This window comes from Neophocaena asiaeorientalis, unplaced genomic scaffold, assembly GCF_003031525.2.
Source record: "Neophocaena asiaeorientalis asiaeorientalis breed wild unplaced genomic scaffold, Neophocaena_asiaeorientalis_V1.1 scaffold1, whole genome shotgun sequence".
In the NCBI taxonomy this organism is placed as follows: Eukaryota; Metazoa; Chordata; class Mammalia; order Artiodactyla; family Phocoenidae; genus Neophocaena; species Neophocaena asiaeorientalis.
In genome coordinates this window covers 1,213,874-1,238,327 of record NW_020171981.1, presented here as the reverse complement: position 1 = coordinate 1,238,327, position 24,454 = coordinate 1,213,874, and the positions used below count along the sequence as shown (strand labels likewise).

The following is a 24,454-nucleotide window of genomic DNA, read 5'->3' as shown; positions in this document are numbered from 1 at the left end:
CGGGAAGATCCCGCATGCCGCGGAGCAAGCCCGTGAGCCACAGCTACTGAAGCCCGCGTGCCTAGAGCCCGTGCTCCGCAACAAGGGCAGTGCTGTCCGTAGGAGAATGGGATACACATAATGAGGGTGTGGCCCGGTCAGGAAGATCAGAGAGTGTCGCCATGAGAAAGAGACCCTTGAGTGAAGGGTGAGTACGAGTGAGCCAGTAGAAGAGCATCCTGGGCCGTGCAGCGGGTGGGGGGGCGGTGAGACAGAGCCTGTGCAAATGTCCTGAGGTGAGGAGAAGCAGTACGGCCACAGAACAGAAGGCCAATATGGCCAAAGGGCAGTGAGTTGTCAAGCAAAGGATTTTGGTGGTGAAAAACAGTTCTGACCTCACCAGGTTGCTGTGATGCTCAAAAGAGCTAATATTGTAAATCTGTGGGTGTGGGTTTGGTACACAGCAAGTCGTTTTCCTGACTGTCAATGGCAGTGTCTGCCCCCAACTTCCCCTTGGACTATGTGGACAACTTCAGCTCTCAGCCCTCTCGTTAATAAGTCCATCCTCCTAGTCTGTTGAGCTCCCATTCACCTGTGCTGAGCGGCGCTGAGGAGAAAGGCACACAAAGGTTGGAGGATCATGGTTTCTTCCGTCAAAGACCCTCCAGGCCTCCAGGTAAGACTCCTGTTGCTTTGCCTGTCCTGTCGTATTTAATCTTCAGAATCATGTTATGAGGTAGCTACTAATTTTGCAATCGTTTTACAAGTGAGCAAACTGAGGCTCAGAGAGGGTAAGTATCTTGGCCACAGTCACAGAGCTAAACAAGGAAGTGGAGCAGGTTTGCCCTGCAGCGAGTGGGAGCTAAGATGGGCACAAGGCCCGGGGCTCCCTCTCTCCACCACCAGCCTCCTCACTTTGTCTCTTTCCTTGCTCAGTCTGTCTCAATCCATCCTTAGGTTTCTCCACACCTAGAAGAATAAAATTCAATAAATACATATGAATGAATGAATGAGCCTCACTACCTTTCCCTAGCCCAGAGCCTTCACTCTTGTGTTTCTCTGATTCTGTTTCTGTCTCTTTTTCTCTGACTCCCCTCTCTCTCTTTCTCTCTCTCTGTCTATATGCATGTCTATTTCTTTCCATCTCTCTGTGTCTCTTTTCACCCTCTCTCCCATGCCGTCATCCCAAAGTTCATCAGAAAAAGGAAGAAAACTTTCTTTCCCAGGCATTCCCTACAGCTGCTAGTACTGCACTGGGAACCCCATCAGGAAAGTGCTGGCCTGGCAAAGGGCAGCCCTCGGAGCTGGTGCCTGTCTTGTGTCTGCCTGAGTCCAGGCATTGCCCTGGAAGTCCCTAGCGCCCCCTTGTCCCCTTTATGGCAGCATCCGATCTCAGTGAGGATCCCATCAGGACGTCGGGACCGCCATCCTCCTGGGCTTCAGGCCTCCTTGGGGCTGCCTCGTCCAACACCAGCCCATGGGACTAGCTGGCTACATTACCCAAACCAGATCACCTGCTGCTGTGAGGACGTGCCCTTCACCTGATCAGATAACCATATAGGGAGATAGACCACCTGTTGCCTGTACCGGCCCCTGGACATGATTGAGGTCTTTTCACGATAAAAAGGAGCTCCCCCCGCAAACTAAAGGAGACCCAGAATATCAAAATGGGCACTGTCCCATGAAACAAAAACCTTGGAGTCAGCTAGGAGAAATTCATCTTGGTCCTGTTGTGCTCTCAGCTTCATCCCGAGAGACTACAGAACAGGAATGAGCACTAGGCCTGACCAGGAAGCGGGGCTGGGCTTAGCCACTCTCCGTCTGTGTGACCTGGAGCCGGCTCCAAAGAGGAGAAGGTTGGAGGAGCGATCTCTGCAGCCTTTCAGCACTGCCCTTCTGTGCTGTGTTCTGAGGGCGGAGAGAGGGTCATCCTTCCTAATTGCTTTGGGGGAAGTGGAGCCAGAGGGGCCCCGTGACCGGCCCCAGGACTCTGAGGGGAAGTGGAGCCAGAGGGGCCCCGTGCACAGCCCCAGGACTCTGAGGGACAGCTCCTGCTGCCTGCAGTAGACTGAGCTATGAAGTCACTCTCCTAGTTTCCTATCATCTAGATCTGGGGTGACGAGGGGGTAGGCGGCCTTGCCTTCGTCAGAGGGAATGGCCCAGGTCTTTAGCTGGGTGGGTACTTGTGGAGCCAGGGCCTGTGGACGAGAGCACTGGTCAGCAGCTGGACGTAAAGTGTTGGCTTCACTCTCCCTAGCGGGGTATGGTGGTGAGCCAGTGGGCTCTGTGTGGGACTCTGAGACACTTGCCTGTCTGCTCCTTCCCTCTAGGGCCCAGCATACAGGGTGGGACCACCTCAAAGCCCACTGCTTGACTTCCTTTCCTCCCACTTCCGAGCCTGCCTCCTGCCAGGCGGCCCCCAGCTACACCTTCACCATCAAGCAGCTACCCACAAGGAGAGGAAGCTCAGCCCACCACAGTCAGGCCTAAGAAATCTCACATTTCTATATTTTCTAAAGCAGAGCTCCTTTGGGGGTGGAAACTTTAATCTGGCACCACCTCCAAGGCAGAGTCATGTCTGGGGATTCTTAATGCAGTCCTCATCGGTGACTAAGGATATGTTTTGCTCTCTCTATGCGGCCTCCCAAATGTGGACCACTCCCCAGACTCCATGCCACTTGAGCTCATTGCCCAGCTGAGAACGCTGGTCCCCAGGGTCCAGCATCCCTAGGGATATCACGCAGCCCCTCCCCACCAGGGTCCTATCACTTTTAGGGCCATAAAACCATCCCTTCCCAGTCTCCGAGGAAGGTCTTTCAAACCTCCCGCCTCCCCGAACTGTCCCCTCATTCCTCCAAAACTCTGTCACTCACCTCCAGAATGGCTCACCCTCACCCAGAGATCACCCCAGATAAACCCTTTTTAGAGCCAAAACTCAGGTAAAGAGACATCCCAGATATGACTTCATTCCTTTTCCTAATAACTCACACTCTTACACTTCCATTTATGGAGCACGAGCTGTGTGCCAACTACAATGCTAGACCCATTCCTACATGAGATCATTTAATCCTCCATGGCCTCGTGCAGGGAGGGTTGTCGTTGCCTGTTTTGCAAAAAAGGATCTTGCGCAGATCCTTCCTGGCTAGTCAGGGTAGGAGCCGTGACTCCAACTCAGGATGTCTGATTCCAGCCCAGGCTTTTGGTCCCCTTGCCTTCAAAGACTAAGTCTTTTCTTTAACCCTAGTCCCACCCTTGACTCCCCCTCAAAGCTTCATTCACGTGGCTAAATGAATGAGCTGTAGAAAGTGACACAATTACTAGTCAACTCTTTACTAGCTTGGGGCGGTGAGCCCTCCCCACCTCACTCAGGTGGATGTCCTCCCCTTCCTTCTCTTTTTCCAACCCCCCAAAGAGAGGAAAAGACACTCCCCACCAGAGGAGCCTCGTACAGCCCTGGCTCTAGATGTGCATTCACTCCCTGGATTCCCATATAACTCCGAGAAGCAGAGTTCACCATGCTTCCTGAATAAATGGGGAAACAGAGACTCTCCAAGGTCATGGAGCTGATTCAGAACAGAGCCAGGCAGGGCAGGAAAAAAGACACAGTCAGCTCGATGTTTTGTGATGACCTAGAGGGGTGGGATAGGAAGTGTGGGAGGGAGGCTCAAGAGGGAGGGGATATGGGGATATATGTATACGTATAGCTGATTCACTTTGTTGTACAGCAGAAACTAACACAACATTGTAAAGCAATTATACTCCAATAAAGATATTTTTAAAATGTAAAAGAAGAACAAAGCCAGGGTTGGAAACCAGTCAGTCTGTTCCCAAGCCTCTAAGAAAAGCTCTCATTATGGACGAGAGCCACCATGGACAAGAGGTAGCTCACACAGTGTCACTCACACAGCCGTGCCCTGAGCCCGCACTGTCCCAGGCACCGTGGTAGAGGCCTGACATGCAAATCCTCACAAAAAGCTCCCGGGGTAGGTACTGTCATTGTGCCCACCTTACAGATGTGGAAACTGAGGCTTGGCAATGCTGATCAACTTACTCTATGTCAACTAAGAGCAGGCAGGATTCAGACCCAGCTGTGAAGGCGAGGGCAGGTGGAATGGAGGGAGACAAAACTCTCAGTAAAACATGAGTTCTGACTGGGTTCATGGACCTCAACTGATGAGCTCTAGGGAACCCGTGAATCTCATGAATTATATGCAAATGTGTGTATGCTTATTGGGCATGGGATGAGATCTACAGTTTTCAATATATACTCAAAGGAATCCCTAAAGACCAAAGTGTTAAGAAATCCCTCACCTAGCACAGCGCCTGGCTTACAAAAGTCACTCAATAATACCTGTTGAATGAATAAGTAAATGTATCAGTGAGTAGATGAATGCATGTTCCTCCATGCCCCAGGAGACACCACAAATGACCTGGTACACACATGTATCTTCCGCGATGGCGAAAGCAATCTTGGGACCCGAGCCTGATCTGCCCCCAGGTCCTTTCTCCCAGTCCTGGGTGCCATAGCCAGGTGCTATGAGAGCTCCAAAGAGATGCTTCCTCCGCTTTCTCCCCACCACCCCTCCTGACAATGACCAGGCAGAGGCAAGATTTGTGCAACTCAGATAATGAAGCTTTATTGATTGCTGGGAGGAGCAAGGGTGAAACAGGGCTCAGGTGTGAAGTGCTTGCGGGGACAGGACAGGGGATTCACCCAGTGAAATCTGCGTCCACATGGGGAGCTTTCTAGGCCTGAACAGCGCAGAGCAGCTTTAGTTCTTGGTGCGAACGATCTGCTCGTGGGAGGACACCACCTTGCCATCGTGCACATCCAAGACTTTGGTGCGAATCTGACGACTGGAGGAGGTCACTGGGGAAGAGGGGAGAGAGGGCGTTATCAGCGGCAGATAGGCAATGGAGAAATCAGGAGTGCGAGGGCACTTAAACAAACTGTCTCCCTGCTGCCCTCTCCCCTGATTACCGCTTCACCCGCTGCTCTCGCCCCAGCACGGATATTATCAGCACATTTCTTTCAGACTAGAGCTCCCTGAGGTCAGGGGCAGAGTCTGTGTCTTCAGACTGGAGCTTCCTAATAACTCAGCCCAAAATGGTTCCATCCAGATCTGCCCAAATGGACTGGTCTTGGTGGGAAGACCCATGTGGGGCTCTGTCCCTGATGCTGACCGCCAGAACTATGGGATCTGCCACAAATAGGGGGCCACCAACTCCTCGCCATAAGGAGGGTTTAGAAAATGGCTTCTTCTACCCACAGAGGTGCATAAGGGATACTGGGTGAGAAAACCCTAGCTCAACCCCTCCGGAAGCCCCCATCTAACATCCTAGACATGCTGGGAGACAGGGGGTGGTCTTGAGTCCAGGCTTGATGAGGAGGAAATTCTTACCATCTCTGGATGACTGAGAGCCAGAGGAGAACTGGGAGGAGGAGAAGCTGTGAAGACAGAAAAGGGGCAAAATAATCAGACACACAGGGGGCAGTGAGTGAACAGGGCGGGGCGGGACTGGGAGGGGGCCCCTACTCACTGGGCATCCTCGCCCTCCAGCAGGCGGCGATAGGTGGCGATCTCCTGCTCCAGCCGCGTCTTCACGTCCAGCAGCATCTTGTACTCCTGGCTCTGCTGTTCCATCTCGCAGCGCAGCTGGGCCAGCTGCTCCTCCACGTTGCAGATCAGCCCCTGGATCTGGGACAGCTGCAGGCAGTAGCGGTTTTTGGTTTCCTCCAGGGTGTTCTCCAGGGATGATTTCTGTGAGGGAAGGAGAGAAGATCAGGAATCCATGAGGGTGGTCATTCTCTCCCTCCAGTGCCCTGGGCACGCCGCCCCCCAGGCCTGGCAGCGCCCCTACCATGCTGAGATGGGACTGCAGCTCGATCTCCAGGTTCTGCATGGTGCGCCGGAGCTCTGAGATCTCGCTCTTGCTGCTCTGCACCATCTCGCTGTTGCTGGCCACCTCGCGGTTCAGTTCCTCTGTCTGCAGAAAAGAAAACATCGTTGGCACTGGAAGTTCCACGGAGGCAGGCGTTCTGGGTCCCTTCCACTCCGAATGCCACCCACCTTGCTGAAGAACCAGTCTTCGGCATCCTTGCGGTTCTTCTCCGCCATCTTCTCGTACTGTTCGCGCATCTCGTTCAGGATGCGGCTCAGGTCCACGCCGGGGACGGCATCCATCTCCACGTTGACATCCCCGCCCACCTGGCCTCGCAGGATAGTCATTTCCTGCACAAGCAAAGAACGGTCCACAGTCAGGGGCCTCACTATGGCAACCGATTAGGGCTCCCTAGTCAGAGGTGTTCCAGGTCTGAACATTCCTCTCCACCATCTCTTCCCTCCCAGCTAACCCTCTAAGCTGGCTTTTCCATTTGGTTCTCACCTCCTCGTGGTTCTTCCGGAGGTAGGCCAGCTCCTCCTTCAGGCTCTCGATCTGCATCTCCAGGTCGGCTCTGGCCAGGGTCAGCTCGTCCAGCACCCTGCGGAGGCCGTTGATGTCGGCCTCCACGCTCAAGCGCAAGTTCAGCTCCGTCTCGTACCTGGAATGACCCAGGGAAAAAGGAATGAGACACCCTCCCTGGTCACACTGAAGGCTCTGTTCTCTTCCCCCTGCAGCTTCTGCCCATAGTCGGCATCCTGTGGGCGGTTTAGTGAGCCAGTCTTGAAGATGGCATGGATGGACACAGAGCCCATTATTCCTCAGATCTGAGATTCTGGGGAGGGGGACAGTGCCAAGAATAAGACGGTTGATCGTGCTATAGAATTCACGGAGGGGCGATGCTTCTGGCTTCAGCCAGCCAGTAGCACACAAGGCCTCCAGATATGACTACCTCCTGCACTTCAGGGGCAGGTGGGGAAGTGGGGACTGCCCCTCCCTAAAGCAGTGGCCCCCTAATCTGGCTGTGGGTCAGGATCACCCAGGTAGCCTATTAAAGATAACTGAATGAAATAATAATAACTGAATCCAAACCCCAAAGGTGGGGCCCAAGAGTCGTGTATTTTTACAAACACCCCAAGGGGTTTTCAACACAGCCATTGTGGCACATTCCAGCTCTGTTCAGGGAACACTTCTCCAAAAATGCCCAACCCAGGGGAGACTGGATGCTCTGAAACACCGCTGCAAACTCACTTGGTGCGGAAGTCGTCAGCGGCCAGGCGGGCGTTGTCAATCTGCAGTACGATGTTAGCATTGTCCACAGTGGCCGCAAGGATCTGCAGGTGGAAAGGGCACAGGTCATTGGTCCAGTGGACAGCACTAGCCAGACCTGACTGCAGCCTGCATCAGGACTTTGCTTTCATGCTTCTGCCTGAGTCCCTGCCACTCCCCACAAGCCTTTGCCACGGCAGCCTAAAGGATAACTCACAGTGGTCCAGATTTGACCCAGGACTTGGCTACTCGTGGTCAGCAGAATGGGTAGAAAGAGCCCCGACCTTAGATAAAAAGCCCTTGAGTTCTGATCCTGTATCTACCACGGAGTTGCTGCAAAGCCTGAGATGAGTCTCAGGCCCTCGAGTGCCCTACCCACAGAGGAGGGCAGTGACCGGACTCTCCAGACCCCCTTCCGGATTTGAATTCTGCTCTCACTGCACAAGTCAGCCCTGCCAGTCCTCTGTAGGCGCGTACACTCCTTTTCAAGTCTTCAGAGCACAGGACCTCAAAGTGGGGCTTTCCCAAAAGTTGAGATCCAGCTGGCACAGGGGATTCGAAAAGAAGAAGCAAAAGGAAAGCAAAAAAAGGTAGAACCCTGGAGTGGCTAGAGTTCCCTCCCTCATCATCTGATTTCCCTAATCCACTCAAAGCATCAGAGCCAGACACCAAGGGAAGCAGGGTCAGCAGATTCCTGGGGTGACATGGGAGCAAGGAACGGGAGCTGGAGTCAGATAACACAAGCCCCCCAGGCCCTCTCCTACGCAGGGCACGTAAAGTGGGCCACCAGCGATTGTCTCTGTGGGTTTTCCATGCCCTCCTGGCTGTGGGGAGGGGCCACCCCTCCCCGTGCCAGGGCGCATGGGCAGCAGCCGCCACAGCCCAGACTAATGAGCTAATGAGTGACTTGGATGTTTAGCCTGGAGCAGTTAGAGCCTCGCTCCTCCCCTGTGCTGGAGAACGGGTTGCTGCCTCCTGTACTGGCAGGTGGGGCACTAGGGCTTTAGCCTTGGCTCGACCATTAATTTGCTGTGTGACCTTGGGCAGACAGCCCAAAGCTTCAGCTTCTTCCTCTGTAAAATGTAAGGGTAGGAATCCCTGGTCTCTTGTGGTCTGAGAATCTGGAGCTCAGAGAGGCACGAACGAGATAGGGGAAGGGAGACCATCTTCTCATAGACCAGCTCTGTTGGAGGCAACTAGAGCCAAAAGAAGGGATCTGGAGCTGGAAGCTCTTCTGCTAAGGATCCCAAGCAACCAGTGGCCTGAGCCAGCCGTTGCTCCTAAATGAGCTGGCTGGAACGGTACCTCCCGCTGCCTGGTCCACGCACCTTGTTCCTCAGGTCCTCGATGGTCCTGAAGTAGGCGCTGTAGTCCCTGATCTCAGTGGGCCGTTGCTTCTGGTACCAGTCGCGGATCCTCACCTCCAGGTCAGTGTTGGCCTCCTCCAGGGCACGTACCTTTTCCAGGTAGGAGGCCAGGCGGTCGTTGAGGTTCTGCATGGTCACCTTCTCACTGGCCACCAGGAGCCCATCACCACCGCCAAAGCCGCCACCCAAGCCACCACCTGAGCCACCACCGAAGCCACCACCATAGCCGGCACCAGCGCCAGTGCCGTATCCTCCACCGAAGCAACTACCCATGGCCCCACCGAAGCTGCTGCTGCTGCTGTAGTTGCCTCCATAGCCGGCCCCCAGCCCGCAGACACCCCCGGAGGAGTAGCGGGTGGAGGACAGGCCCCCGTAGTTGCTGGGGGCCCGGAAGGAGCCTCCGGCCCTGACGGAAGACCCGCAGCTGGAGCCACCGCCGATGACATAGGAGCTCTTCATGGAGCTGGAAGAGGTGCCCTGGCGGCTAGTCATGGTGTCAAGGAGGGAAGTGAGCGAGCGAGTGAGTCGGCAGAGAGAAGAGAAAGGTGCTTGGGTGAGCTAGGAAAGGATGCAAGGCTTTATACTCCTGGGTGAGGGCGGGCCTGGCATTTTCCATTCCCCTTGGCTTTCATCACCCAGGGGACAGTGCCAACTCCCAGTCAGATCCCTCCTCTCCTCCGCCCCATCATGTCTGTCATATTTTACTGGAAACTCATTGTTCGGGGTGTTTCGGGTTTCTTGTCCCACCAGGTGTGAGTCACAGGAGGAGGTATGGGCCTACAGGCTACACTTTCCCTTTGGGCCCTGGGAGCACAGCCCTCTGCATGCTGGGCTCAGCCAGGTGGTGGGAGAGGGTCTCTGCACCATAAACCTAGTGACTTGTTAGTCCCCATTAACTAGGTGGGTCTCTGACATCCACCTAGAGGAAGCCCAGCACTCCATGTTCCAGGAGGAACACCAGCATGGCAAGGTCACACGGGGCACAGAGACGCCCCCTCAGCATTACCACCCATAAAAGAAACAAGGTTTTGGGGCCCTCCCAACTCTGAGGGCCTGTACTCTGCTGGACTGTACCACGGGGCCTGTCACATCCCCGATGCCCAGCCGGTAGTCGGGTGGCTCAGGCTTCTATCCCGACACCCCCAGTGAAGGAAAATCCAGGCAGCTCTCCCCAGCCCTAGGCACAGACCCTAAGATCCTCCACACATCTGTGGATGGGCCCGTGGCATTGGCTGCTCAGTCCGGCCAAGGGCAGGTGGTGTCACAGGAGACGCTGGGAAAGGGCATGGAGTCAGACTGAGCCCTGACTCTGCTCTTCACTTCTGTGTGACCCAGGCCCTGACCCTCCTTGGAGTCTCAGTTCGCTCATCTGTGAAGTGGGAGTACTGCAGAGTCAGCACTGAGAATTCAACGTGGCAATGGATGTGAAAGGGTCTTGTAAGCTGAGCGTGGCACAAAGTCTGGGTAGCACTGTTGTAGCCCAGTCTGGGCCCCAGAGCGGGGTGAAGCAACACTACTGGAACGGGACTGGAGGGGGCCTTTTTGCTTCCAGCCCCAGGTGTTTTCTCAGGCCCCCAGGGCAGCCCCTCATGGGAGGGTCTGGCTCAGGCACACTTGTTTGAGCCCCTCGTGGAGCCGACTCAAAGGATGTTTGGGGTTTGTTTGTTTGTGTTTGGTGACGGGAGGAGTGCAGGCACCTGAAAGTGAACTCAAGGGTCCCGGACTACTGAGGCCCCGAGGGTCAGGGGACACGTCCAGGGGTCCATCAAGTTCTGCCTCGGAGGTTTGTATATGGGGACCTCAGCTATGCCGAGTCTCCCAGACAACCTCCAAAGGCACCCCCTTCGGCCTCACCCCGCCCTCCTGCCGCCCCTCAGCCCCACGGACCCCGGCAGGCATGTTGGGAGGAATGTGGTCGTGTCTGGGGCTGCCTGACGCGTCCCATCTCCCCAGACAGGTCCTAACAGCTCCTGCTGGAGGTTCCAACACTCCTCCTAGGATCAATGGCTCCCTGAAGGGAAGCGGTGCCTCCCTCTCCCCCCACCCTAACCCAAAGCAGAGGTCCGGGAGCTGCCCTCCCCGCCCCCTGCCACTAGGGCTCAGAAGACAATGCTGAGACAGACACTCGAGGCTGTGGGCTCCACAAAACTGCCATGCTGAGGACGCTCAAGTACGTGAGTATGTGAGTAAGCGAGTGACCACGCCTGACAGGGACCCGTAATCTCCTTCCAGAGGAGATTCCCGCATCCCCGGCCCAGCCCTACATCTTCCTCAGTGAGAGGCAGCAGGGATTTGGGCTGAAGGAGGAAGCCTTTGTTAGGAGATGTTGCAGTCAGCTGTGGGGTAGAGCACGGGTGGGGTGCTCTCCAGAGAAGAATGCAGCATCCAGAGGGAGCCGGGGGGACACCAGTGGGTGCAGAGCCCAACACCCACTTCCTCTGTGCCACCTACCACCCTCTCTCCACCACAGGGAACCACGGATAGAATCCCTGGAGCACGGGACACAGGAAAAGCTCTTCTTCCCTCTCACTTGATTCAGTGGAACCCAGAAGAGCCTCCCTCCTTGCCCCTCTCCAAGGGGAATCCAAAAGACAAACAGGGTAGGGAACACATGACATATAAATTCACGCACACCATATAGGAAGAGACCTTTGCCCCCTCCTTACCTCCATGGACCCTGGAATCCCAGCATGGGAATCAAGTCTGATCTCCTCCCTCACCCAGGACTAGACCCTGAAGAGAGGCAGCTTTCGGGGGGCAGCTGTGGTTAATGTGATGGAAGGTTGTCTGTTGGAGCTGGAGTACCCACCCCACCTCCCACCTCTGGAGTCCCAGGCAGACTTTGTGTGGCATGTCAGGAGCCTGGGGCAGTGCGTCTTGTGGTTGGTGAGTCTCCCAGCACCAGCCTGTGGTAGGGCGGACCAGTGCCAATCCAAACTGGTAAAGGGGCAGGGCGAGGCAGCCCCCACAGAGCTCACACTGTGTGCTGAGGGCCACACAGGGGATGGGATCCTAAGGAAGGAGGGGACCTAGGGACAGCCCAGTCTGAGGAGGGAGGCACAGGCCCTACTCTCAGAGCCCGGTCTAACGGAGGAGACTGTCTCTTTGGAAGCCCCCAGCCTGAAAGGAAAGAGAGGCTACACATCAGAATTACTGAAGATATGAACAAACATAAGGAAAGTGCAATTCGTGTGTATTCATTTCCTGGGGCTGCAGAAGTAAATTGTCACAAACCTGGTGGTTAAAAACAACTGAAAATCGTCTCTCACCGTCCTGGAGGTGTGAAGTCTAAAATTAAGGTGCCATACTCCCTATGGATGTGCTGGGAGAGAATCCTTCCTTGCCTCTGCCAACTTCTGGCGGCTCCACGCATTCCTTGGTTTGTGGCAACAAAACTCCAATCTCTGCCTCTGTCTTCACGTGGACAGCACGTGTGTCTCTGTGTCTCCATGTGTCCTTCTCTATCTAAGGACACTCATTGGATTTAGCGCCCACCCTAATCCAGTATGATCTTCTCTCAATTCTTACATCTGCAAAGCCCCTATTTCCAAATCGGTTCACCTTCTGAGGTTCCAGGTGCACATGAATTTGAGCGGGACACTATTCAACCCACTACACCATGTAACAGACCCGGAACCATCCGTGTTGCAGAGGCAGTGGTGAAAATTTGTTGGAGGGATGGTTGTGATGAGATGTTGGCAGGGCCAGTCCAGAAGGCTTCTGGGAGCAGCTCTAACTCAACATGTAAGGGGGCCAGGGAGGGAGCAGCAGGGAAGCACAGAATTCTCAGGTCTCTGATCCACACTCCCCATCACCCAGTTTCTCTGACTCCTTCGCAAATAGACACCGGCTCGGGGAAAGGGCTCTTTTTTTTTTAACTTTTTATTTTGAAATCATTTTAAACTTTCAGAAAAAGTTGCAAAATTTGTACAGAGTCTGTGTGTACCCTTCACCCAGCTTCCCCTAATACGAACAGATCACATAAACGTTATACAACGATCAAAACCAACATTGACCCAATACTGTTAATTAACGACAGACTTGAATTTCACCAGCTTTTCCACCAATGATCCTTTTCTGTTGCAGGATCCAATCCAGGATTCCACTCACTTGTTGTCGTATCTCCTGCAGTCTGTGACAGTCCCTCGTCGTCGTTCCTTGTCTTTTAAGAGCTTGACACTTTTGAAGCGTACTGGTCGGTTATCTTGAAAATACCCCTCGGTTTGGGTTTTTCTGACATTTTCTCAACATCAGATTGAGGTGACGCATTTTGGCGAGAAAAACACAGAAGTGTCCTTGTGGTCTTCTCAGTGCATCATCTCAGGCATCCGTGTGTTGATGTGTCTTAGGGTTGGTGACGTTAAACTTGTTCATTGGCTAAGGTGGGGTTTACTAGGTTTCTCCACTGTGATATTATTTTTCTTGCTGAAACTACTAAATACTTTGAGGAAGATACTTTGAGACTATGCAACCTATCCTGTTTCTCTTTAAACTTGCACCCACTGGTTTTTGCATCCATCAGTGGAGGGAAGGAGCTCTTGATGCCCACTGGCTCTAGAGCCTCATTTATCCATACTTGAGGGACTGTGGCTTTTAGGAGAGATTGGGGGAGTGGTCCAGGCCCAAGAAAGAACCCTTTCTTCCTCTCTTGTCCAGCCCCAAAGACAGTCTGGGCCCCCTCAAACCATCTCTGTGCCCTAAGGTATTCCCAGGCCTCTTCCCTTAAGAGATACCAAGTGTTTCTCTAACCACTGATGTCTAGAGTCTTTTCTTAGCTCCCCACCAGCCATGGGGGAAAGGAAGGGAGAGTCAAGGTCCTCCCCATGTCACAGGTAGGAAGTCTGAGGTCCAGAAAGGTTCACAGTCAAGTAACCAGTTGGAGCCCTCCTTGCGATTCTCAGACCACCTTCCCCTCCAGGGTCTGCTCAGGGCTGGGCTTCTCATCTCCTCCTGACAGAGTTCTGTGTCCCCTGCCCTTCCTTCCTCATCTCTCCACACTCTCCCCTGCCCAGGCCCCTTCACTTTGTCCATCCCTCTCCCCAGGTCCCAGCCACCTCTGTACAGGAAGGGTTAAGTCTCCTAGAGCTGAGGGCTGTCACTTCTAAGAATGACAGTCTGGGACCTGAACTGACCTGGACCTGAGTGTCTGTCGCCAGAAATGCAGGGCTAGCATGGGGGCCAGGAGCAGGCTGGCAGGTAGGATTGCAGGCCCAGGAGGCAATCAGGAGCCTGGAACACCTGGGTGCCCTGTCCCCTAGAAAGCTCTACCACCCGCTGGTTTCCCGGGTCAGACTGCCCGTCTGGGCCAAGCATCCTGTGAGAACCTGCGCTGACCCAACAGGCTGATTCAAGTGTTTCCGTGTCCCTGGGCCCGTCTGAGCCTGCCAGCTGCTAGAGCTGGTAGAACAGAGACTGACCATCCCACGTTTTAGATGCAGAAGTTTCAGAGGTTGAGGAAATTCTCAAGTGTCCACAGCAAGGAAGCTTCTCAGCCAGGATTCAATCCCAGCTCGCCTGGGCTGTAAGCCTCACTTTTCAAAGACAGGTCCCCTCCTGCCAGAGGGTCCCCAAAAGTCTGAGCCAGAAAGGGCTTCAGGGGTCATCTAGACAAGTCTCTTAACTTTCCAGATGGGGAAACCGAGGTCCAGAGAGGGGAAAGGTCATGTTCAAAGTCACACAACAGAACCTGCTTTGAAAGTGCCAAGTGTTTAACGATTGTTAGCCAGCAATCTGAGCTAGGCAGGGTGAGAATGTATAGGGTGAAAAGAGCTGTGCCTGAACCCCAGAATCACGTTCGGTTTGTTGAGAACATCAACGGTTAGGTAACCAAAGGCCAGCAACAGATGGATTCACTAACCCTCTATTAGCTCCCTGTTCAAGAAAAATAAGACTTAAGTTCTCCAGCCAATAACCCGTGATGCCCAGCGCAAACTGAGCTCCACCCCAGCAGCCCAGTTCTCTCACTAACCCCTACATCCCCACTCATCTCCCAGCTTCTGCCTGAATTTCCTCTTCTGTCTTCTCTTTCTGCTCAACTCTCACACTCTTTGAGGCCAAGCCTCAGTTCAACAGACAGATTTAAGATATGATTTCTGTAGACTGTGTGGCATAAAGTAGATGCTCAGTGAAAGACAGACAGAAGAGAAAGAGAGAGGGGCAAGGAAGGGAGGAAGGGAGGAAAGGGAAGATGGTAAGGAAATGTGGATGGAAGGATGGATGGATGGATGGATGGATGGATGGATGGATGGATGGATGGATTGGCAGGTGAGTGGGCAGATGGATGGATGGATGGAAGGATAATGGATGGATAAATAGAAAAATGGAAGGAGGATGGATGGTGGTTGGGTTGATGGGTGGGCTGGGGGGTGAAGGATGGATGGAACACAGAGAAAGGGAAGTCATCCCACCCATCCCAGGGTGGGCAAGCATCCTAGAGGAGTTCTTAACTTAGCTGAACCTTGATGATGAATAGATGCCAAGCAAGCTAAGGAAGTGAGGAAGGACATCCCATTTGCTCAGGGAAGCACCTGAGCAAAGACACATAGGCGTGAGACATGGGTCTGTTGGAGAATGCAAGCACTTAAGCATTGCCGGAGCACACTGCTGAAGGCTGGATCTCCCTGATGGAACTGAAAGCAGAGGCTGGGGGACAAAGGCCGTGCTAAGGAGCTCAGACTTTATCCTGACAACCCTGGGGGCACTGAAGGGTCCTAAGAAGGGCAATGACACTGTCAGGTGTGTTTACAAGCGCTACTCTGGCGTCCGTGTGGAACACACTTCGGGAGAGGGGGGAGCAAAGGAAAAAGGGGGAAGGAAGATGCCGCTTGCCCTTATCCAGGTAAGGGACGGGTTTGGCGGACTTCTCTCCCAAGGAGTCCCACCCCCTCACTTCAGATCACCTGGATTTCCCCTTTTTCAGCGCTCCCAGTACTTCTATGATCTGTGCACCCCCCATTATAATTTACTACAGTGCCTTCGGGGGCTAGCCACAAAGTGTCTCTCTCATGTAGTGGGTGTTCAGTGTGTTAATTTACTGTAATTACTCTGGTCTGACAGGGGAGACACAGCCCTTATGCTCGGGGGCATCCAGTCTAAAGCCAGAGGGCAAATGAGCCTAGAGCCTTCTCTGCTCCGTAGGCTGAGGGGAGCCCAGAACTGAGGAGCCGCCGGGGAGTTGGGTAGCACATGGAAGCCTTCTTGGAAAGGTTTGACTCAGGTTTGAAAGAAGGAAGATCCCTGCATGGGTGGAGTGGGAGGCAGCATTCCCAGACAGGGGCGTGGCTGTGAGAACACCAGCGCCAGCAACTTCAGCATCCGGGAATCACAAGAGCTGTGTCAGGAGCCTTGAGCAACAGGCCCTGGGAGAGGGGACGGGAGACCCCGCAAGAATGGCAAGGCTTTCCAGCCTGAAGGGTAGAAAGAAAGGAGCAGTTTCCACCAGTCAGAGGTGGGGGACCAGGTTCAAGGCCGTGCAGCTCACCCCTCCCCCCAGGCTGAGACAGGGAGGAGTCACACTTGGGGCTCTAGCCTGGGCTCCCCCACTGACCAGCTGTGTGATTTTGGACAAGTCGCTGCAGCCCTCTGAGCCTGTTTCCTATCAAATGGGCAAAATAATAGTTCCTCCCTCGCAGGATTATTGAGAGGAGTAGACAATTCATGGCTAGTAGCCAGCATGGTGCTTGGCACAGAAGAAATTTTTAGCTAAAAACTTACTTTAAATGAAGCCCTAGAGGTCAAGGGCGGGCAGGGGGTGAGCACAAATGGAAAACAGGTATCACAATTCAAGCAAAGAACAAAGGGGAGTCCAGGAGAGCGCTGGGGCATCAGAGCGACAGGAGGAGGGAGGCCTCCAGAGAGCTGCTGAGGCCAGCAGGCCACGGTGATGAGCTGGTGAGTCTGCGAGGGCCTGGCCAGGGCGGAGTCTCTGGAAACTGGTAGATGCGGAAGCCCTGCCAGGGAAGAGTCAGCAGGACGGCTTGGGTGTGAGGGGAAAAGGCAGGGACCCACATTCTGAGGTTGGAGGTCTAGCACCGTCCCCCCGCACCACCACTTCCCGGGAGTGAGGGAGGTGGGGAAGCAGCAGCTCAGGGATTCCAGTGAGGCCCCGAGACCAGGGAAGTGCCACCAGTCACTCGGCATTACCTGGTTCTCCAAGCAGCCCTGGCTGTCGATGGAACGGGGGCAACATCTGTCCTCAGACACATACACATACCCATTTCTATGTCACTCACTTCCAAAAGAGGGGACTGGGCAGCTTATGAGAAAAGACACATGTACAGCACAGCAAAAGAAACCATAAACAAAACAAAAAGACACAGGCTGGGAGAAAACATTTGCAAACGACGCAGCTGACAAGGAGTTAATTTCCCAAATATACAGATAGCTCATACAGCTCAATATCAAAAACCAGACAACCCCATCAACACATGGGCATCATCCAAAAGGCTACAAATAGCTAATGCTAGAGAGGGTGTGGAAGGGAACCCTCCTACACTGTTGGTGGGAATGAAAATTGATGCAGCCACTATGGAAAACAGTATGGAGGCTCCTTAAAAAACTAAAAATAGAGTTACCCATATGATCCAGCAATCCCACTCCTGGGCATATATCTGGAAAAAATGAAAACTCTATTTTGAAAGGATACATGCACCCCAGTGTTCATAGCAGTAGTATTTATAATAGCCAAGACATGATAGCAACCTAAGTGTCCATCAGCAGATGAATGGATAAAGAAGATGTGGTATACATACAATTGAATATTACTCAGCCATAAAAAGAATGAAGTAAATGCCATTTGCAGCAACATAGATGGACCTAGAGATTATCATACTAAGTGAAGTAAGTCAGGCAGAGAAAGACAAATATCATATGATATCACTTATATGTGGGAATCTAAAATATGATACAAATGAACTTATGTACAAAACAGAAACAGACTCACGAACATAGAAAACAAACTTATGGTTACCAAAGGGAAAAGAGGAAGGGGAGGGATAAATTAGGAGTATGAGATTAACAGATATACACTACTATATATAAAATAGATAAGCAACAAGGATTTCCTGTACAGCACAGGGAACTATATTCAATATCTTGTAATATCCTATAATGGAAAAGATGCTGAAAAAGAATATATGTGTATGTATATATATATATGTCTATATATATATACATGTATAACTGAATCTACTTTGCTGTATACCTAAATATTGTAAGTCAACTATAGTTCAATTTTAAAAAAGAAAAAAATTTATAACATAAAACTTACCTCATGTATAATAAAACTAAAAGTATCCATTAAAGTAAAACAAATCAAGAATTAGACAATAGAGTATATTGATGAACATGTTTTGGTTGCAAAAGACAGAAACCCAAATTGAATTAGTTTCAAAAAGAGGCAATTCACTGATTCATCATTCTCTCTCTCTCTCCCTTTGCAATGTGCGCGCGCGCGCGAGCACACACACACACACACACACACACACACAAAAGGCTGGAACCATGGCTGAAGGCAGTCCTAAACCCATCCTTCAGCCTCTTGGCTAGAGAGGATCAACTCGAATTTGAAAAGAACCCCGGGAAGGCCACCTGCATGGCCTGATGTGGCCAGTAGCCAGAATCCTATATGACCAACCCAGCAGGCATACTTGCCCCACAGCCCCAAGGCCCAACCAAGGAGTAAAGGTCTAGTATCAGAAAAAGTGAGGGGCACAGATTTGGCCCCAACCTCTATGATCTAAGCAGCCACCCCAATTTGTGTCTACTGCAAAAGGGAGGTGGGGGCTTCCCTGGTAACGCAGTGGTTGAGAGTCCGCCTGCCGATGCAGGGGACACGGGTTCGTGACCCGGTCCAGGAAGATCCCACATGCCACGGAGCGGCTGGGCCCATGAGTCATGGCCACTGAGCCTGCGCGTCCGGGGCCTGTGCTCCGCAACGGGAGAGGCCACAGCAGTGAGAGGCCCGCATACCGCAAAAAAAAAAAAAAAAAAAAAAAAAAAAAAAGGGAGGTGGTTGTAACTACAGGGAAGAGGCTGGTAGACCTGACCTCTAGCTCTGGGTTTCCCGGCAGCCAAGACAAAAAAGGAAACATGATGAAATATAAAACTCTCACTAACTAAAAAGGAGGCACATCTGACTGTCAAGAGAGATAAATATCTTCTAAGGTCTGAGGTCTGAGAAGAATCTGTCTTCATAGACTCTGAAGGACACTTAGAGCTTTCATTTCCTGAGCCCTGGGCTAGGCACTACCACCGATATTATCACTTAATCCTAAGCCTCTTGGGGAAGGTTACAGTATCCATGTTATAGACTTAGAGAGGTAAAGGCAAGGAAGCTCCCTGGGCCTCAGTCCCCAAGTGCTGAACCCCTTCCAGCTGCCACTGAACGTGCGGCTGTCCCAAAGCTGCCAGGATGCTCCATAAAGCAAACCCCTGGCAGCATCACAGGGGTTACCACCAAGTTCTGGTCACTTCTCCTAGGCACTTGCAGAAACTTTGCCTGAGGACCTTCTCTGGCCACAAGAGCCCATTCTGCCAATGTATGGGACAGGCCAGAGTGCTGGAGGGGTTAATGCCACTCCCCCTGCCTGAGACTGATGGAATGGGAGGATAAATACCCCAGCTCCCTCGTCCTTTGGAAAGAACACTGAGGTGGGAGTTCCCTGGTGGGATTAAGCTCCAGTTGTCCGCAGTGTCCACTTGCTTGGTAACACAGCCCTTAGCTTCCTTTCCCTCCCTGTCTCACTTCCCGCTTCCTAATGGTGTTTCATGAGACATCACCCAAAACACTTCTTGCACTTGAAATTTTTGTCTAAGGATCTGCTTCTAAAACCCAAACTGAGGCACCTGAGCTTTTGGGTTTTAACTATATATGCCAGTGGTATGCTGGTAAATGTTCACCCACCAGATATCCAGGGAGAGGGGAAATATATACATTACACACAAATAATATATAATATATAATTTTATAATATATTGTACATATATTACATAGACTAATATATAATTTTACAACATATGTATTATATAATAATACAGAATATGTTACAAATTATAATAAATATGTAATTTTATAATGTATAACTATATATTACACATAATATATTATATAGTTATATATCATATATTCTAATGTATCATTATTTATTATTATATTAATTGCATATTATATTAATATATTCATTGTATTATATAATTTTATATTATAAATATGTAATAGTCATAAATAATATATAATATAAATGTATAATTAGTATATGTATAAATGATATAATTATATTTACAATTATATTGATAACTTTTATAAATATAAATATATAATCTATAAATTTTATTAATATAAGGGATGCCTAGCAGCAATTTACAAATAATAAGGCGTACTCTTTAATTGTAGGTCCATAGAGTCAAATGATTCCCATAGGATGCTTTCACTGATTTTGCCAAACTCTTGCAATCTCTGGTTGCCGCTGATAATAAAGTGTTGTTCTGACATGAATGCTGGTTAAAGTTTGTGTTTACGTCAAGGGATAAGATAAAACTGAAACCACAAAGGCCTAGGCCCTAACTTCAGTCATTTACCAATGATGTGAGTAACTCTTTGCTCAGTCAAATATCAGATTCCAAATACTGAAAGGATATTTTTTTGTAATTTTTGCTATTCAGAGGGCAATGGCTACAGACATGACACACTTTTCAGATTAATCTGCATTTTTTTAACATTTTTCTTCTTGAAATGTTAAAGCCTAGACTTTCTGAAGTCTGGACAATCACTAAAACACAACAAATCAAGCCCCAATTTGTAGCGATGGGCCATTTCCATGGTGTTAATGCCCCACTGCCTTACCTAGAAGAAGAGGAGGGGGAGGGGAGGCAGCGGCCAAGACCGGGCTGCCCAGGGGTGCTTGGCCTGGGGGGCGGGTTGCGGAACCACGCTGCACACACCAGCGACACCTCTAGGAGAAAGACAGAGTGCCCTTCCCCACGTAGTAGCTGTAAATCAACACCTCCTTTAAGGCCAGGGCTGCTCCTGATTGATCACCATAGGCCCCACCCTGAGCCCAGCACACCTGGCTCAGAACAGCCTCTAAGTGGACACGGGCTGAGTCACTGGACTCCTGCAGGAACTCGCCTTCTCTGGAAACCTGAACAAGTCAAACGAGACCAGTGGTCTGCTCATCTGGAAGATCTACCCTGAAGTGGGATGGGTCGGGGGGACACCGTTCTAACACCTCACCTACCAGTCACGTGCCCTTCAGCAAGTGGCTCAGCCTCCTTGAGCCTCTATTTCCCCACCTGTAAAATGGGACGAGTGTGGTAAGGGGAGATAGCAAGGAGTCCTGGCAGAGAGCAGGCAGGGAGGAGGCGTTCACTTCATCTCAGCCTTAACACGCAGGACACAGAGCCTGCCCCCAGCCTTTCTGCAAGAACCAAAGGAGGCAGCAACAGGTCGGGCTGCTTTGAAAACTGTCCGAGAGAGAGGGAAGAAGCAAGCAAACATTTATTGGGGGCCTACTGTGTGCTTTGTCCACATTTTATCTCCTTTCATTCTTTCATGAACCCCTTCAGGTAGATGCCAACATCCTAAATTTACAGAAGAGGAAACTGGGACTTGGAGAGATGAAGAGATCGGCTCAAGGTCACGCTCCAAGTTCAACCCATGTGGTCCTCTTGCCTCCTTCCACTATTCCACGCTACCTTCTGCAAGGGACTACGATCTTACTTTAAGCTTGTTTTGTTTTTTTCTTTTTGGTTGTCACTTTTGATTTGTATAGCCATATTATTATCTAAATACAAAGTGAATTTTAAAATCTATTATATGGTGTCACATGCCACAACATGGATGAACCTGGAGGACATCACACTAAGCGAAATAAGCCAGACACAGGACACAAATACTGTGTGATTCCACTCCTAGGAAGCACCTATAGTAGCCAGTATCATAGAAACAGAAAGTAGAAAGCTGGCTACCAAGGGCTGGGAAGAGGGAGGAGAGAATTAGTGTAAGGGTGGGTATAGAGTTTCAATGTTGCAAGACGAAGTTCTAGAGATCCCTTGCACAACAATGTGAATATACGTCACACTACTGAACTCTACACTTAAACTTTAAGATGGTTTTAATAATCTATCATACAGCTACACGCACCCCTATGTTCATAGCAGCACTATTCACAATAACACAGACTTGGAAACAACCTAAACCTCCATCGACAGGTGAATGGATAAAGAATATGTGGTACGTATACACGATGGAATACAACCCAGCCATAAAAAAGAATGAAATAATGCCATTTGCAGCAACATGGATGGACCTAGAGATTATCATAGTAAGTGAAGTAATTCAGAAAGAGAAAGACAAATACCATATGATATCACTTGTGTGTGGAATCTAAAATATGACACAAATGAACCTATCTATGAAACAGACTCACAAATATAGAGAACAGACTTGCTGTTGCCAAGGTGGAGGGGTTGAGGGAGAGGGATGGATTGGGAGTTTGGGATTAGCAGAGGCAAACTGTTATATATAGAATGGATAAACAACAAGGTCCTACTATATAGCACAGGGAAATATATCCAATATCCTGTGATAAACCATAATGGGAAAGAATATGAAAAAGAATGCTTATATATGTGTATAAATGAATCACTTTGCTGTGCAGCAGAAATCAACCTAAAATTGTAAATCGACTATACTTCAATAAAGTAACAAAAAAACTCTCATATAGCAATATAAAATTGACAGTCCAACAGGGAGGGGGAAGGGTAAGCTGGGACGAAGTGAGAGAGTGGCATGGACATATATACACTACCAAATGTAAAACCAATAGCTAGTGGAAAGCAGATGCATAGCACACGGAGGTCAGCTCGGTGCTTTGTGACCACCTAGAGGGGTGGGATAGGGAGGGTGGGAGGGAGACGCAAGAGGGAAGAGATATGGGAACATATGTATAGGTATAGCGGATTCACTTTGTTATAAAGCAGAAACTAACACAGCATTATAAAGCAATTATACTCCAATAAAGATGTCAAAAAAAATACACAATGATTTAAACCTTAAAAAAAAAAATGACAGTCCAGGATATTAGTGTGTGCAATCTGTTTTTAACTAGGAATTTGATGTGGTATTCAACAAATTAAATAAACTGATTCTTTGGTTTTTATTTTTTTTTGTTTATTTTCTTTGTTCATAGACATACATACACAATTTTATGTATATATATAAAAGTGTGTGCACTTTTTTTCCTTTCCTGTTTTCTTATATCTCCTCTTCTCTTCTACTCTCCCCCTCCACCACATCCGTCTCCCACCCTGCCACCAAGGTAACCCGTGCTAATCACAGCATATGTTCCCATTTATATTTTTGGTGCTCATAACTATACACACACACACATGCATTTACATAAATGGGAGACTGGCTTTTATTTATTCACACAAGTGAGATCAACATCCTACAAGTGCTTTTCTACATTTAAGGAATCTCTCTTGCCATCTGACACAGCTCCAATTTACTGATCATGACAGCTGCTGAATATTCCATAGTATGAGTGGAGTACTGTTACTGAACCAAACTTGGGTCCACTTGCCTGCACACAGTAAAGCCAATCTACTGACACCGGGTTGTGGTGAAGGAAAGTACAGCGTTTATTACAGGGCACCAAACAAGGAGTGTGGGACAGCTAATGCTCAAAAAGCCTGAACTCCTCGATGGGTTTCAGCAAAACATTTTTTTTAGTTTTTATTTTATATGGGTGTATAGTTGATTAACAATGTTGTGTTAGTTACAGGTGTACAGCAAAGTGATTCAGTTATACGTATCCTTGTATCTATTCTTTTTCAAGTTCTTTTCCTATTTAGGTTATTACAGAATATTGAGCAGAGTTCCCTGCGCTATACAGTAGGTTCTTGCTGGTTATCTATATTAAATATAGTAGTGTGTGTATGTCAGTCCCAAACTCCCAATTTATCCCTCCCACACCTTTCCCCTTTGGTAACCATAAGTTTGTTTCCTAAGTCTGTGAGTCTGTTTCTGTTTTGTAAATAAATTCATTTGTATCATTTTTTTTAGATTCCACATACAAGCAGAATATCATATGATATTTGTCTTTCTCTGTCTGACTTACTCTACCTAGTATGATAATCTCCAGGTCTATCCATGTTGCTACAAATTGCTTCCATGTCTTGGCTATTGTAAATAGTATGCAACGAACATTGGGGTACGTGTATCCTTTCAAACCATGGTTTTCTCTGGATATATGTCCAGGAGTGGGATTGCTGGATTATATGGTAGCTCTATTTTTACTTTTTTAAAGAACCTCTATACTTTTCTCCATAGTGGCTGTACCCATTTACTTTCCCACCGAAAGTGTAGGAGGGTTCCCTTTTCTCCACACCCTCTCCAACATCTATTGTTTGTAGACTTTTTGATGATGGCCATCAACAAGACTACAAACAATAAATGTTGGCTATCATCAGCCAAACATTTTTAAAGGCCAGGTGAGGGAAGGGAGTCCCAGCCTATGATCAGCTCGTGCACAGTTCTCTGATTGGTTGATGGTGAGGTAACAGAGTGGTATTACTCTGTTAAAATTATTCAGTCCTTAAGCTCCAGTAGGTCTGGGGGCTACATGCTCATGGTCATCAAGTAGTTAAATTATTCCATTTAGTGGGGGTTTTAGCATCTGTAAAACAACTCAGGAAATGTACATCAGATACTATTATCTAGGTACTTCAGAGAGGAGCTAAAGCAGAGGATATGGGGGAAGGGTCTGTCCCAGGAAGGCCCCATAGGGTCCTGCTTGGTTATGGCACTATCCCCTTTACTATACACTACCAACGGTTGTCACTTGGTTTTCCATTTTCAGCCACTATAAATAATGCAGCAATAAATATGTCCTTTTATACTGGTCTTTTCTTTCTTTTTTTTTTTTTTTTTTTTTTTTTTTTCAGTAAGGGGGCCT

The 24,454-nt window shown here is 49.8% G+C and overlaps 1 protein-coding gene across 1 annotated transcript; it reads right to left on the bottom strand.

Annotated features, from left to right (window-relative positions):
- Positions 1-4,591: 4,591 nt before the first annotated feature.
- On the bottom strand, positions 4,592-9,162 carry LOC112398440 (keratin, type I cytoskeletal 14-like). Its single transcript, XM_024743000.1, has 8 exons — positions 8,460-9,162; positions 7,114-7,196; positions 6,367-6,523; positions 6,051-6,212; positions 5,842-5,967; positions 5,521-5,741; positions 5,382-5,428; positions 4,592-4,849 (listed from the first exon to the last, which is right to left on the bottom strand). Exons 1-8 carry the CDS (start codon positions 8,988-8,990, stop codon positions 4,752-4,754), a joined length of 1,425 nt encoding a protein of 474 aa, XP_024598768.1. The 5' UTR covers positions 8,991-9,162; the 3' UTR covers positions 4,592-4,751.
- Between the last annotated feature and the right edge of the window lie 15,292 nt (positions 9,163-24,454).

What these genes read in the sequence shown, in the direction of transcription:
- LOC112398440 (XM_024743000.1), bottom strand. Translation starts at nt 8,990, where the DNA reads ATGACTAGCCGCCAGGGCACCTCTTCCAGCTCCATGAAGAGCTCCTAT. An exon ending in GCTGACGACTTCCGCACCAA is followed by an intron (nt 6,524 to 7,113) that starts GTGAGTTTGCAG and finishes GGGTCATTCCAG; the next exon opens with GTACGAGACGGAGCTGAACT. An exon ending in CTGGAGGGCGAGGATGCCCA is followed by an intron (nt 5,429 to 5,520) that starts GTGAGTAGGGGC and finishes CTGTCTTCACAG; the next exon opens with CTTCTCCTCCTCCCAGTTCT.